Source organism: Rhodnius prolixus, unplaced genomic scaffold (assembly GCF_049639745.1).
Source record: "Rhodnius prolixus isolate KJV_2025 unplaced genomic scaffold, Rpr scaffold_1, whole genome shotgun sequence".
NCBI lineage: Eukaryota > Metazoa > Arthropoda > Insecta > Hemiptera > Reduviidae > Rhodnius > Rhodnius prolixus.
The window spans coordinates 66,672,003-66,687,964 of record NW_027411581.1 but is presented as its reverse complement, the minus strand read 5'-3'; the positions used below and the strand labels follow the sequence as shown (position 1 = coordinate 66,687,964).

At 28.9% G+C, this 15,962-nt stretch overlaps 1 protein-coding gene across 1 annotated transcript in view; it reads left to right on the top strand.

Annotated features, from left to right (window-relative positions):
* Nucleotides 1-282: 282 nt before the first annotated feature.
* The window catches only part of oxt (Xylosyltransferase oxt), a 33,239-nt gene continuing 17,559 nt past the window's right edge, over nucleotides 283-15,962 (top strand). The window contains exons 1-3 of the mRNA XM_074112709.1: nucleotides 283-511; nucleotides 1,719-1,939; nucleotides 2,033-2,220. Coding sequence (XP_073968810.1) covers nucleotides 314-511; nucleotides 1,719-1,939; nucleotides 2,033-2,220 — 607 coding nt within the window. The 5' untranslated portion in view covers nucleotides 283-313. The remainder of the gene's footprint in view (nucleotides 512-1,718; nucleotides 1,940-2,032; nucleotides 2,221-15,962) is intronic.

Here is a 15,962-nt window from a genome sequence, read left to right as displayed (position 1 = left end):
GCAAATCTCTGAATAATGTGTATTAGGTAATTTTGAAATGTAAAGATATGGTTGCCTAGCAACCAGAGACACCTCTCTTATTTCAGGCATATTAGAAAAAAAAAGTGAGTATCCTGTAATTATGGGTAAAAATATTTTGCGAGTATCTTAAGTAATAAAGGAAGTAATTTATTTTCATTCTGTTGACTCAGGCTATGAAAGCCCAAACCTTTGTAGCCGACAATTCAAACTGTCAGCCAGCCGGCGGCACCGTCCCCTCCAATTGTCAAACGGTGACACAATTTTATCAGTTCACACTCACAGTTCAGTATGGATGTGCAACCGTAAGATGGCTGCGTCCAAGTCAATGAATATACGTTGGATTCGTAGATATCGTCTGTTTTGGATCGGCGGATGTGCCATATTAGCTATACAAATTTTTATTGCTTACATATTTTTTACATTAAACACGAATACTGACAATCCTACACAAGAATATCATCTCTCCGGCAAAGGAAGACTTAATGTAGAGGTTAGTTCTTCAATTAAAAACAAGTACATATTTCTAGTAAGTTAGTTAATATTTCTTATCTTTGATGCCATTTGTTATTAGGTTTGGTTATCAATTTCACAATAATTGTTTACTATTCCAAAATATTCTATATAGAAGCTTTTATTCATGTTGATTGATGTTTACTTTTTATATTTCGTTAATGTTTTAATAACTGTTGGTTCCACGTCATTTATTTGTAACATAAATTAAGAAGTTAACCAGTTATTTGTAAACATATAAGAGTAATACTTGAAGCAGCATTGTCATTCCCAAGTTAGTCTATTCTTGTTTAAAAACATAACAATTGCATCTGTCCCAAGATTACAAGTGGCCAAACTTTGTATATTTCATACACATATTACACAGCAACGTAATATTACTTTCAACCTCATAACTTGTGCAGAACTGATGGCTATTTCTTAGATATTAATTTACTTCATGACAGTTGAAAGCAAGTAGGTTTTAACCTTGGTATCTAACTCTATTTTGATGTAAGTGATAATTCGAGAGATGTTTTTGTGTAAAGATTTTAAAGAATTTGGCATTTATTTTAAAAATTCAGTTGGTATCTCCACGGTTCCTTAGTGAAATAGACGATAAAATTTCATTCGTCAGTTAACAAGTTATAATTGTTTCTAGTTCGCACTGTTAATATTAAAGAATTCAGAATGTATCACTATTTTTACAGTTTTCTGATATAATTTAATGCTTTAATTTTCATCAGGGATATATTTTAGTACTCTGAAAGGAAAACGCTAAGTATTTTCCGTAAGATGGAAATGGACTTCTTAAGAATTGTGACGTCCCTGCGAGTTTCCTCAGCCTAGCAACACTTAATTACTGAACCCACACATCGTATCTATAGAAGAGCCCTCTGAGATAGTTGATTCTATATTTCGGCTTAGCGTTAACATAGACAAATTCCAGTTCATCATTACACGTAAACATTCGCGTGTTGTCTTTATGGAAACTTCAATTATTTCTATTTACAAACTATATTAAAGCCACTATAGATCGCGGTGGTTTTGCTTTGTATGAGGCCTCCCCGATAAGTATTGTAGATGGAAAAATTGCTGTTTAGAGCGAAAACAAGTAGTGTTTACATCAGGATCTACAATTAGACTCTTGTTAGATTTTAATCTTAGAGAATAGATTATATATATATATTTATTGTTTTCTTAATTAGACAATGGATGATCACATTGGAATAGAATCAGCAATAGCTACTGGTCGACGTAATAATCGTATAGACTTATATGCAGTCGGAGATGACGAGGAAGAAGATAGTATAGGAAATAGTAATGCAGTTTATCCTAAGATTAAAGTTCCGCCAGATAAATCAGATCATATAAGAAAAGGTTCCAAAATAGACAAAGTGCCTAAAACTGCGGTGTCATCTGCAAACAAGTAAGTTTACATTAAAATAATTCCTCAAAAAAAAAATTGGTGCTGCATTTTGCGCGCATATATGTCTTATTAAAAGAATATTTTCTTTTTTAGAACTATACATCTTCGTACCGAAGAGCTAGATTTCACGCCTATGTGCGAAATACATAGTAAAGAAGCTATTTCAGCTATACACCGAGCTAGAACTCAGTATTGTAAACAGCAAATAGCTAATACTACGTGCCTTATAAATTCTGGAGAATTGTATCCTAAACAACTCCCACATTCCTGTCCAGCTCCAGGTACGTAAATGTTTATTATTAATTCTAATGAGATCTAAAGTTGATATTAGTGCTAAGCAAAAAAATATTACGACCAATAATAATAAAACCAACTCTTGAAAGTGATTAAAACTGTCCGGTAGGACAGTTGTATAAGGGTTGATCGTCAAAAAAAAAAAAAACAAAAAAAAACCCAGATCTAATCGATGTCGACGAAAAATTTGCTGAACGTGAGTAAAAACAGCATTTTCTAAATTTGTTGTTCTTGTAGCCATTATTGTAAACAACGTAGCGCCTGAACGCACTAACCAATTTTCATGAATGAGGTGTCATTCGATTCAGAATTTTGTGTAGATCAGACTCTTAGGGGGGGGGGGGTCTTGACACTTTATATCGACTGCAAAAGGAGTAAACTCACATATGCATTATTATTAATAATAACTCTAAAAATCTTAGCCCGATATTGGTAAAATTTAACAAGGTGATAAAGTCAGAGCTCTCCTACATAATATTAAAGTAACGTTCTGCTCATACATATACCTATTTTATTCAAAACGTTTTCTAAGAATTCTTTGAATACCGAAATTATAAACATTCCTTAAAAAGATCTTTCCAGTTAAGTCCATAGTGGTTAATCAATTCATATACTTAATTTTTTTTACCGTAAGTTTTTCATAAGGAGACAGTTAATCAGACAAGAAAGTTTAAATTTTGAACTTCAATCACCGTTCAATGCTCACTTCACAAAATTGTAGAGAAAAGTTTGCTCTATAACTGATATAATTGGAAATGTTCTAGTGAATTAACTTCAAACATCTCGAAAACTGCTCGATAGATTTTGTTTATATTTTACTTCTATATGGAGGCATCTATTGTCTATAATAGTATGAAATTTAGTAAAAATCTGTCGAGTAGAAAACGAGATATTTAGAGTTCAATTTTGGATTCGTTTGAAACAGTGAAATCTTTAACTTCAAACATCTCGAAAACTGCTCGATAGATTTTGTTTATATTTTACTTCTATATGGAGGCATCTATTGTCTATAATAGTATGAAATTTAGTAAAAATCTGTCGAGTAGAAAACGAGATATTTAGAGTTCAATTTTGGATTCGTTTGAAACAGTGAAATCTTTAACTTCAAACATCTCGAAAACTGCTCGATAGATTTTGTTTATATTTTACTTCTATATGGAGGCATCTATTGTCTATAATAGTATGAAATTTAGTAAAAATCTGTCGAGTAGAAAACGAGATATTTAGAGTTCAATTTTGGATTCGTTTGAAACAGTGAAATCTTTAACTTCAATTATCTTGAAAACTGCTTGATAGATTTCCTTTATATTTCATCTGTTTATGGAGACATCTATTGTCTATAATTGTATAAAATTTAGTAAAAATCTGTCGAGTAGGAAACGAGATATTTAGAATTGAATTTTGGTTTCGTTTTAAACAGTGAAATCTTTAACTTCAATTATCTCGAAAACTTCTCGATAGATTTCGTTTATATTTCATCTGTTTATGGAGACATCTATTGTCTATAATTGTATGAAATTTAGTAAATATCTGTCGAGTAGGAAACGAGATATTTAGAGTTGAATTTCGGTATCGTTTGAAACAGTGAAATCTTTAACTTCAATTATCTCGAAAACTGCTCGATAGATTTCGTTTATATTTTATCTGTTTATGGAGACATCTTTTGCCTATAATTGCATGAAATTTAGTAAAAATCTGTCATGTAGGAAACGAGATATTTAGAATTAAATTTTGGTTTCGTTTTAAACAGTGAAATCTTTAACTTCAATTATCTCGAAAACTGCTCGATAGATTTCGTTTATATTCCATCTGTATATGGAGACATCTATTGTGTATAATTGTATAAAATTTAGTAAATATCTGTCGAATAGGAAACGAGATATTTAGAGTTGAATTTCGGTTTCGTTTAAAACAGTGAAATCTTTAACTTCAATTATCTCGAAAACTGCTCGATAGATTTCGTTTATATTTCATCTGTTTATGGAGACATCTATTGTCTATAATTGTATGAAATTTAGTAAATATCTGTCGTGTAGGAAAGGAGATATTTTTGTTTGAAACAGTGAAATCTTTAACTTCAATTATCTCGAAAACTGCTCGATAGATTTCGTTTATATTTCATCTGCTTATGGAGACATCTATTGTCTATAATAGTATGAAATTTAGTAAAAATCTGTCGAGTACGAAACGAGATATTTAGAATTGAATTTTGGTTTCGTTTTAAACAGTGAAATCTTTAACTTCAGTTATCTCGAAAACTGCTCGATAGATTTTGTTTATATTTCATCTGTTTATGGAGACATCTATTGTCTATAATTGTATGAAATTTAGTAAATATCTGTCGTGTAGGAAAGGAGATATTTTCGTTTGAAACAGTGAAATCTTTAACTTCAATTATCTCGAAAACTGCTCGATAGATTTCGTTTATATTTCATCTGCTTATGGAGACATCTATTGTCTATAATTGTATGAAATTTAGTAAAAATCTGTCGAGTACGAAACGAGATATTTAGAATTGAATTTTGGTTTCGTTTTAAACAGTGAAATCTTTAACTTCAATTATCTTGAAAACTGCTCCATAGATTTCGTTTATATTTCATCTGTTTATGGAGACCTCTTCTGTCTATAAATGTATGAAATTTCGTAAAAATCTTTGGAGTAGGAAACGAGATATTTAGAGTTGAATTTTGGTTTCGTTTGAAACAGTGAAATCTTTAAGTTCAATTATCTCGAAAACTGCTTGATAGATTTCGTTTATATTTCATCTGTTTATGGAGACATCTATTGTCTATAATTGTATGAAATTTAGTAAATATCTGTCGTGTTGGAAAGGAGATATTTTCGTATGTAACAGTGGAATCTTTAACTTCAATTATCTCGATAACTGATCGATAGATTTCGTTTATATTTCATCTGTTTATGGAGACATCTTTTGTCTATAATTGCATGAAATTTAGTAAAAATCTGTCGAGTAGGAAACGAGATATTTAGAATTAAATTTTGGTATCGTTTGAAACAGTGGAATCTTTAACTTCAATTATCTCGATAACTGATCGATAGATTTCGTTTATATTTCATCTGTTTATGGAGACATCTGTTGTCTAAAATTGTATGAAATTTAGAGTTGAATTTTGGTTTCGTTTTAAACAGTGAAATCATTAACATCAATTATCTCGAAAACTGCTTGATAGATTTCGTTTATATTTTATCTGTTTATGGAGACATCTTTTGTCTATAATTGCATGAAATTTAGTAAAAATCTGTCAAGTAGGAAACGAGATATTTAGAGTTGCATTTTGGTTTCGTTTTAAACAGTGAAATCTTTAACTTCAATTTTCTGGAAAACTGCTTGATATATTTCTTTTATATTTTATCTGTTTATGGAGACATCTTTTGTCTATAATTGCATGAAATTTAGTAAAAATCTGTCAAGTAGGAAACGAGATATTTAGAATTGAATTTTGGTTTCGTTTTAAACAGTGAAATCTTTAACTTCAATTATCTCGAAAACTGCTCGATAGATTTCGTTTATATTCCATCTGTATATGGAGACATCTATTGTGTATAATTGTATAAAATTTAGTAAATATCTGTCGAATAGGAAACGAGATATTTAGAGTTGAATTTCGGTTTCGTTTAAAACAGTGAAATCTTTAACTTCAATTATCTCGAAAACTGCTCGATAGATTTCGTTTATATTTCATCTGTTTATGGAGACATTTTTTGTCTATAATTGCATGAAATTTAGTAAAAATCTGTCGAGTACGAAACGAGATATTTAGAATTTAATTTTGGTTTCGTTTAAAACAGTGAAATCTTTAACATCAATTATCTCGAAAACTGCTTGATAGATTTCGTTTATATTTCATCTGTTTATGGAGACATCTTTTGTCTATAATTGCATGAAATTTAGTAAAAATCTATCGAGTACGAAACGAGATATTTAGAATTGAATTTTGGTTTCGTTTTAAACAGTGAAATCTTTAACTTCAGTTATCTGAAAAACTGCTCGATAGATTTTGTTTATATTTCATCTGTTTATGGAGACATCTATTGTCTATAATTGTATGAAATTTAGTAAATATCTGTCGTGTAGGAAAGGAGATATTTTCGTTTGAAACAGTGGAATCTTTAACTTCAATTATCTCGATAACTGATCGATAGATTTCGTTTATATTTCATCTGTTTATGGTGACATCTGTTGTCTAAAATTGTATGAAATTTAGAGTTGAATTTTGGTTTCGTTTTAAGCAGTGAAATCTTTAACATCAATTATCTCGAAAACTGCTTGATAGATTTCGTTTATATTTTATCTGTTTATGGAGACATCTTTTGTCTATAATTGCACGAAATTTAGTAAAAATCTGTCAAGTAGGAAACGAGATATTTAGAATTGAATTTTGGTTTCGTTTTAAACAGTGAAATCTTTAACTTCAATTATCTCGAAAACTGCTCGATAGATTTCGTTTATATTCCATCTGTATATGGAGACATCTATTGTGTATAATTGTCTAAATTTTAGTAAATATCTGTCGAATAGGAAACGAGATATTTAGAGTTGAATTTCGGTTTCGATTAAAACAGTGAAATCTTTAACTTCAATTATCTCGAAAACTGCTCGATAGATTTCGTTTATATTTCATCTGTTTATGGAGACATCTTTTGTCTATAATTGCGTGAAATTTAGTAAAAATCTGTCGAGTACGAAACGAGATATTTAGAATTGAATTTTGGTTTCGTTTAAAACAGTGAAATCTTTAACTTCAATTATCTCGAAAACTGCTCGATAGATTTCGTTTATATTTCATCTGTTTATGGAGACATCTTTTGTCTATAATTGCATGAAATTTAGTAAAAATCTGTCGAGTACGAAACGAGATATTTAGAATTGAATTTTGGTTTCGTTTTAAACAGTGAAATCTTTAACTTCAGTTATCTCGAAAACTGCTCGATAGATTTCGTTTATATTTCATCTGTTTATGGAGACATCTTTTGTCTATAATTGCATGAAATTTAGTAAAAATCTATCGAGTACGAAACGAGATATTTAGAATTGAATTTTGGTTTCGTTTTAAACAGTGGAATCTTTAACTTCAATTATCTCGATAACTGATCGATAGATTTCGTTTATATTTCATCTGTTTATGGAGACATCTGTTGTCTAAAATTGTATGAAATTTAGAGTTGAATTTTGGTTTCGTTTTAAACAGTGAAATCATTAACATCAATTATCTCGAAAACTGCTTGATAGATTTCGTTTATATTTCATCTGTTTATGGAGACATCTATTGTCTATAATTGTATGAAATTTAGTAAATATCTGTCGTGTTGGAAAGGAGATATTTTCGTATGTAACAGTGGAATCTTTAACTTCAGTTATCTCGAAAACTGCTCGATAGATTTCGTTTATATTTCATCTGTATATGGAGACATCTATTGTGTATAATTGTATAAAATTTAGTAAATATCTGTCGAATAGGAAACGAGATATTTTCGTTTGAAACAGTGAAATCTTTAACTTCAATTATCTCGAAAACTGCTCGATAGATTTCGTTCATATTTCATCTGCTTATGGAGACATCTATTGTCTATAATTGTATGAAATTTAGTAAAAATCTGTCGAGTACGAAACGAGATATTTAGAATTGAATTTTGGTTTCGTTTTAAACAATGAAATCTTTAACTTCAATTATCTTGAAAACTGCTCCATAGATTTCGTTTATATTTCATCTGTTTATGAAGACATCTTTTGTCTATAATTGCATGAAATTTAGTAAAAATCTATCGAGTACGAAACGAGATATTTAGAGTTGAATTTTGGTTTCGTTTGAAACAGTGAAATCTTTAAGTTCAATTATCTCGAAAACTGCTTGATAGATTTCGTTTATATTTCATCTGTTTACGGAGACATCTGTTGTCTAAAATTGTATGAAATTTAGAGTTGCATTTTGGTTTCGTTTTAAACAGTGAAATCTTTAACTTCAATTTTCTGGAAAACTACTTGATATATTTCGTTTATATTTTATCTGTTTATGGAGACATCTTTTGTCTATAATTGCATGAAATTTAGTAAAAATCTGTCAAGTAGGAAACGAGATATTTAGAATTGAATTTTGGTTTCGTTTAAAACAGTGAAATCTTTAACTTCAATTATCTCGAAAACTGCTCGATAGATTTCGTTTATATTTCATCTGTTTATGGAGACATCTTTTGTCTATAATTGCATGAAATTTAGTAAAAATCTGTCGAGTACGAAACGAGATATTTAGAATTGAATTTTGGTTTCGTTTTAAACAGTGAAATCTTTAACTTCAGTTATCTCGAAAACTGCTCGATAGATTTCGTTTATATTTCATCTGTTTATGGAGACATCTTTTGTCTATAATTGCATGAAATTTAGTAGAAATCTATCGAGTACGAAACGAGATATTTAGAATTGAATTTTGGTTTCGTTTTAAACAGTGGAATCTTTAACTTCAATTATCTCGATAACTGATCGATAGATTTCGTTTATATTTCATCTGTTTATGGAGACATCTGTTGTCTAAAATTGTATGAAATTTTGAGTTGAATTTTGGTTTCGTTTTAAACAGTGAAATCATTAACATCAATTATCTCGAAAACTGCTTGATAGATTTCGTTTATATTTCATCTGTTTATGGAGACATCTATTGTCTATAATTGTATGAAATTTAGTAAATATCTGTCGTGTTGGAAAGGAGATATTTTCGTATGTAACAGTGGAATCTTTAACTTCAGTTATCTCGAAAACTGCTCGATAGATTTCGTTTATATTTCATCTGTATATGGAGACATCTATTGTGTATAATTGTATAAAATTTAGTAAATATCTGTCGAATAGGAAACGAGATATTTTCGTTTGAAACAGTGAAATCTTTAACTTCAATTATCTCGAAAACTGCTCGATAGATTTCGTTCATATTTCATCTGCTTATGGAGACATCTATTGTCTATAATTGTATGAAATTTAGTAAAAATCTGTCGAGTACGAAACGAGATATTTAGAATTGAATTTTGGTTTCGTTTTAAACAGTGAAATCTTTAACTTCAATTATCTTGAAAACTGCTCCATAGATTTCGTTTATATTTCATCTGTTTATGAAGACATCTTTTGTCTATAATTGCATGAAATTTAGTAAAAATCTATCGAGTACGAAACGAGATATTTAGAGTTGAATTTTGGTTTCGTTTGAAACAGTGAAATCTTTAAGTTCAATTATCTCGAAAACTGCTTGATAGATTTCGTTTATATTTCATCTGTTTATGGAGACATCTATTGTCTATAATTGTATGAAATTTAGTAAATATCTGTCGTGTTGGAAAGGAGATATTTTCGTATGTAACAGTGGAATCTTTAACTTCAATTATCTCGATAACTGATCGATAGATTTCGTTTATATTTCATCTGTTTATGGAGACATCTTTTGTCTATAATTGCATGAAATTTAGTAAAAATCTGTCGAGTAGGAAACGAGATATTTAGAATTAAATTTTGGTATCGTTTGAAACAGTGGAATCTTTAACTTCAATTATCTCGATAACTGATCGATAGATTTCGTTTATATTTCATCTGTTTACGGAGACATCTGTTGTCTAAAATTGTATGAAATTTAGAGTTGCATTTTGGTTTCGTTTTAAACAGTGAAATCTTTAACTTCAATTTTCTGGAAAACTGCTTGATATATTTCGTTTATATTTTATCTGTTTATGGAGACATCTTTTGTCTATAATTGCATGAAATTTAGTAAAAATCTGTCAAGTAGGAAACGAGATATTTAGAATTGAATTTTGGTTTCGTTTTAAACAGTGAAATCTTTAACTTCAATTATCTCGAAAACTGCTCGATAGATTTCGTTTATATTCCATCTGTATATGGAGACATCTATTGTGTATAATTGTATAAAATTTAGTAAATATCTGTCGAATAGGAAACGAGATATTTAGAGTTGAATTTCGGTTTCGTTTAAAACAGTGAAATCTTTAACTTCAATTATCTCGAAAACTGCTCGATAGATTTCGTTTATATTTCATCTGTTTATGGAGACATCTTTTGTCTATAATTGCATGAAATTTAGTAAAAATCTTTCGAGTACGAAACGAGATATTTAGAATTGAATTTTGGTTTCGTTTAAAACAGTGAAATCTTTAACTTCAATTATCTCGAAAACTGCTCGATAGATTTCGTTTATATTTCATCTGTTTATGGAGACATCTTTTGTCTATAATTGCATGAAATTTAGTAAAAATCTATCGAGTACGAAACGAGATATTTAGAATTGAATTTTGGTTTCGTTTTAAACAGTGAAATCTTTAACTTCAGTTATCTCGAAAACTGCTCGATAGATTTTGTTTATATTTCATCTGTTTATGGAGACATCTATTGTCTATAATTGTATGAAATTTAGTAAATATCTGTCGTGTAGGAAAGGAGATATTTTCGTTTGAAACAGTGGAATCTTTAACTTCAATTATCTCGATAACTGATCGATAGATTTCGTTTATATTTCATCTGTTTATGGAGACATCTGTTGTCTAAAATTGTATGAAATTTAGAGTTGAATTTTGGTTTCGTTTTAAACATTGAAATCATTAACATCAATTATCTCGAAAACTGCTTGATAGATTTCGTTTATATTTTATCTGTTTATGGAGACATCTTTTGTCTATAATTGCATGAAATTTAGTAAAAATCTGTCAAGTAGGAAACGAGATATTTAGAATTGAATTTTGGTTTCGTTTTAAACAGTGAAATCTTTAACTTCAATTATCTCGAAAACTGCTCGATAAGTTTCGTTTATATTCCATCTGTATATGGAGACATCTATTGTGTATAATTGTCTAAATTTTAGTAAATATCTGTCGAATAGGAAACGAGATATTTAGAGTTGAATTTCGGTTTCGTTTATAACAGTGAAATCTTTAACTTCAATTATCTCGAAAACTGCTCGATAGATTTCGTTTATATTTCATCTTTTTATGGAGTCATCTTTTGTCTATAATTGCATAAAATTTAGTAAAAATCTATCGAGTACGAAACGAGATATTTAGAATTGAATTTTGGTTTCGTTTTAAACAGTGAAATCTTTAACTTCAGTTATCTCGAAAACTGCTCGATAGATTTCGTTTATATTTCATCTGTATATGGAGACATCTATTGTGTATAATTGTATAAAATTTAGTAAATATCTGTCGAATAGGAAACGAGATATTTTCGTTTGAAACAGTGAAATCTTTAACTTCAATTATCTCGAAAACTGCTCGATAGATTTCGTTTATATTTCATCTGTTTATGGAGACATTTTTTGTCTATAATTGCATGAAATTTAGTAAAAATCTGTCGAGTACGAAACGAGATATTTAGAATTTAATTTTGGTTTCGTTTAAAACAGTGAAATCTTTAACATCAATTATCTCGAAAACTGCTTGATAGATTTCGTTTATATTTCATCTGTTTATGGAGACATCTTTTGTCTATAATTGCATGAAATTTAGTAAAAATCTATCGAGTACGAAACGAGATATTTAGAATTGAATTTTGGTTTCGTTTTAAACAGTGAAATCTTTAACTTCAGTTATCTGAAAAACTGCTCGATAGATTTTGTTTATATTTCATCTGTTTATGGAGACATCTATTGTCTATAATTGTATGAAATTTAGTAAATATCTGTCGTGTAGGAAAGGAGATATTTTCGTTTGAAACAGTGGAATCTTTAACTTCAATTATCTCGATAACTGATCGATAGATTTCGTTTATATTTCATCTGTTTATGGTGACATCTGTTGTCTAAAATTGTATGAAATTTAGAGTTGAATTTTGGTTTCGTTTTAAGCAGTGAAATCTTTAACATCAATTATCTCGAAAACTGCTTGATAGATTTCGTTTATATTTCATCTGCTTATGGAGACATCTATTGTCTATAATTGTATGAAATTTCGTAAAAATCTGTCGAGTACGAAACGAGATATTTAGAATTGAATTTTGGTTTCGTTTTAAACAGTGAAATCTTTAACTTCAATTATCTTGAAAACTGCTCCATAGATTTCGTTTATATTTCATCTGTTTATGGAGACCTCTTCTGTCTATAAATGTATGAAATTTCGTAAAAATCTTTGGAGTAGGAAACGAGATATTTAGAGTTGAATTTTGGTTTCGTTTGAAACAGTGAAATCTTTAAGTTCAATTATCTCGAAAACTGCTTGATAGATTTCGTTTATATTTCATCTGTTTATGGAGACATCTATTGTCTATAATTGTATGAAATTTAGTAAATATCTGTCGTGTTCGAAAGGTGATATTTTCGTTTGAAACAGTGGAATCTTTAACTTCAATTATCTCGATAACTGATCGATAGATTTCGTTTATATTTCATCTGTTTATGGAGACATCTTTTATCTATAATTGCATTAAATTTAGTAAAAATCTGTCGAGTAGGAAACGAGATATTTAGAATTGAATTTTTGTTTCGTTTGAATCAGTTAAATCTTTAACTTCAATTATCTTGAAAACTGCTCCATAGGTTTCGTTTATATTTCATCTGTTTATGGAGACCTCATCTGTCTATAAATGTATGAAATTTCGTAAAAATCATTCGAGTAGGAAACGAGATATTTAGAGTTGAATTTTGGTTTCGTTTGAAACAGTGAAATCTTTAAGTTCAATTATCTCGAAAACTGCTTGATAGATTTCGTTTATATTTCATGTGTTTATGGAGACATCTATTGTCTATAATTGTATGAAATTTAGTAAATATCTGTCGTGTTGGAAAGGAGATATTTTCGTTTGAAACAGTGGAATATTTAACTTCAATTATCTCGATAACTGATCGATAGATTTCGTTTATATTTCATCTGTTTATGGAGACATCTTTTGTCTATAATTGCATGAAATTTAGTAAAAATCTGTCGAGTAGGAAACGAGATATTTAGAATTAAATTTTGGTAACGTTTGAAACAGTGGAATCTTTAACTTCAATTATCTCGATAACTGATCGATAGATTTCGTTTATATTTCATCTGTTTATGGAGACATCTGTTGTCTAAAATTGTATGAAATTTAGAGTTGAATTTTGGTTTCGTTTTAAACAGTGAATTCTTTAACTTCAATTATCTGGAAAACTGCTTGATAGATTTCGTTTATATTTTATCTGTTTATGGAGACATCTTTTGTCTATAATTGCATGAAATTTAGTAAAAATCTGTCAAGTAGGAAACGAGATATTTAGAATTGAATTTTGGTTTCGTTTTAAACAGTGAAATCTGTTTAACGTCAATTATCTCGAAAACTGCTCGATAGAGTTCGTTTATATTCCATCTGTATATGGAGACATCTATTGTGTATAATTGTATAAAATTTAGTAAATATCTGTCGAGTACGAAACGAGATATATAGAATTGAATTTTGGTTTCGTTTTAAACAGTGTAATCTTTAACTTCAGTTATCTCGAAAACTGCTCGATAGATTTTGTTTATATTTCATCTGTTTATGGAGACATCTATTGTCTATAATTGTATGAAATTTAGTAAATATCTGTAGTGTAGGAAAGGAGATATTTTCGTTTGAAGCAGTGGAATCTTTAACTTCAATTATCTCGATAACTGATCGATAGATTTCGTTTATATTTCATCTGTTTATGGAGACATCTATTGTCTAAAATAGTATGAAATTTAGAGTTGAATTTCGGTTTCGTTATAAACAGTGAAATCATTAACTTCAATTATCTCGAAAACTGCTCGATAGATTTCGTTTATATTTCATCTGTATATGGAGACATCTATTGTGTATAATTGTATAAAATTTAGTAAATATCTGTCGAATAGGAAACGAGATATTTAGAGTTGAATTTCGGTTTCATTTAAAACAGTGAAATCTTTAACTTCAAATATCTCGATAACTGATCGATAGATTTCGTTTATATTTCATTTGTTAATGGAGACATCTTTTGTCTATAATTGCATGAAATTTAGTAAAAATCTGTCGAGTAGGACACGAGATATTTAGAATTGAATTTTGGTTTCGTTTTAAACAATGAAATCTTTAACTTTAATTATCTCGAAAACTTTTCGATAGATTTCGTTTATATTTCATCTGTTTATGGAGACATCTATTGTCTATAATTGTATGAAATTTAGTAAATATCTGTCGTGTAGGAAACGAGATATTTAGAGTTGAATTTCGGTATCGTTTGAAACAGTGAAATCTTTAACTTCAATTATCTCGAAAACTGCTCGATAGATTTCGTTTATATTTTATCTGTTTATGGAGACATCTATTGTCTATAATTGTATGAAATTTAGTAAATATCTGTCGTGTAGGAAAGGAGATATTTTCGTTTGAAACAGTTGAATCTTTAACTTCAATTATCTCGATAACTGATCGATAGATTTCGTTTATATTTCATCTGTTTATGTGAGACATCTGTTGTCTAAAATTGTATGAAATTTAGAGTTGAATTTTGGTTTCGTTTTAAACAGTGAAATCTTTAACTTCAATTATCTCGAAAACTGCTTGATAGATTTCGTTTATATTTTATCTGTTTATGGAGACATCTTTTGTCTATAATTGCATGAAATTTAGTAAAATTCTGTCAAGTAGGAAACGAGATATTTAGAATTGAATTTTGGTTTCGTTTTAAACAGTGAAATATTTAAGTTCAATTATCTCGAAAATTACTCAATACATTTCGTATATATTTAGCTGTTTATGGAGACATCTATTGTCTATAAATGTATGAAATTTAGTAAATATCTGTCGTGTAGGAAAGGAGATATTTTCGTTTGAAACAGTGGAATCTTTAACTTCAATTATCTCGATAACTGATCGATAGATTTTGTTTATATTTCATCTGTTTATGGAGACATCTGTTGTCTAAAATAGTATGAAATTTAGAGTTGAATTTTGGTTTCGTTTGAAACAGTGAAATCTTTAATTTCAATTATCTCGAAAACTGCTTGATAGATTTCGTTTATATTTCATCTGTTTATGGAGACATCTTTTGTCTATAATTGCATGAAATTTAGGAAAAATCTGTCGAGTAGGAAACGAGATATTTAGAATTAAATTTTGGTATCGTTTGAAACAGTGAAATATTTAAGTTCAATTATCTCGAAAATTGCTCGATAGATTTCGTTTATATTTTATCTGTTTATGGAGACATCTATTGTCTATAATTGTATGAAATTTAGTAAATATCTGTCGTGTAGGAAAGGAGATATTTTCGTTTGAAACAGTGGAATCTTTAATTTCAATTATCTCGAAAACTGCTTGATAGATTTCGTTTATATTTCATCTGTTTTTGGAGACATCTTTTTGTCTATAATTGCATGAAATTTAGTAAGAATCTGTCGAGTAGGAAACGAGATACATAGAATTGAATTTTGGTTTCGTTTAAAACAGTGAAATCTTTAACTTCAATTATCTCGAAAACTACTCAATAGATTTCGTTTATATTTCATCTGTTTATGGAGACATCTTTTGTCTATAATTGCATGAAATTTAGTAAAAATCTATCGAGTACGAAACGAGATATATAGAATTGAATTTTGGTTTCGTTTTAAACAGTGTAATCTTTAACTTCAGTTATCTTGAAAACTGCTCGATAGATTTTGTTTATATTTCATCTGTTTATGGAGACATCTATTGTCTATAATTGTATGAAATTTAGTAAATATCTGTAGTGTAGGAAAGGAGATATTTTCGTTTGAAACAGTG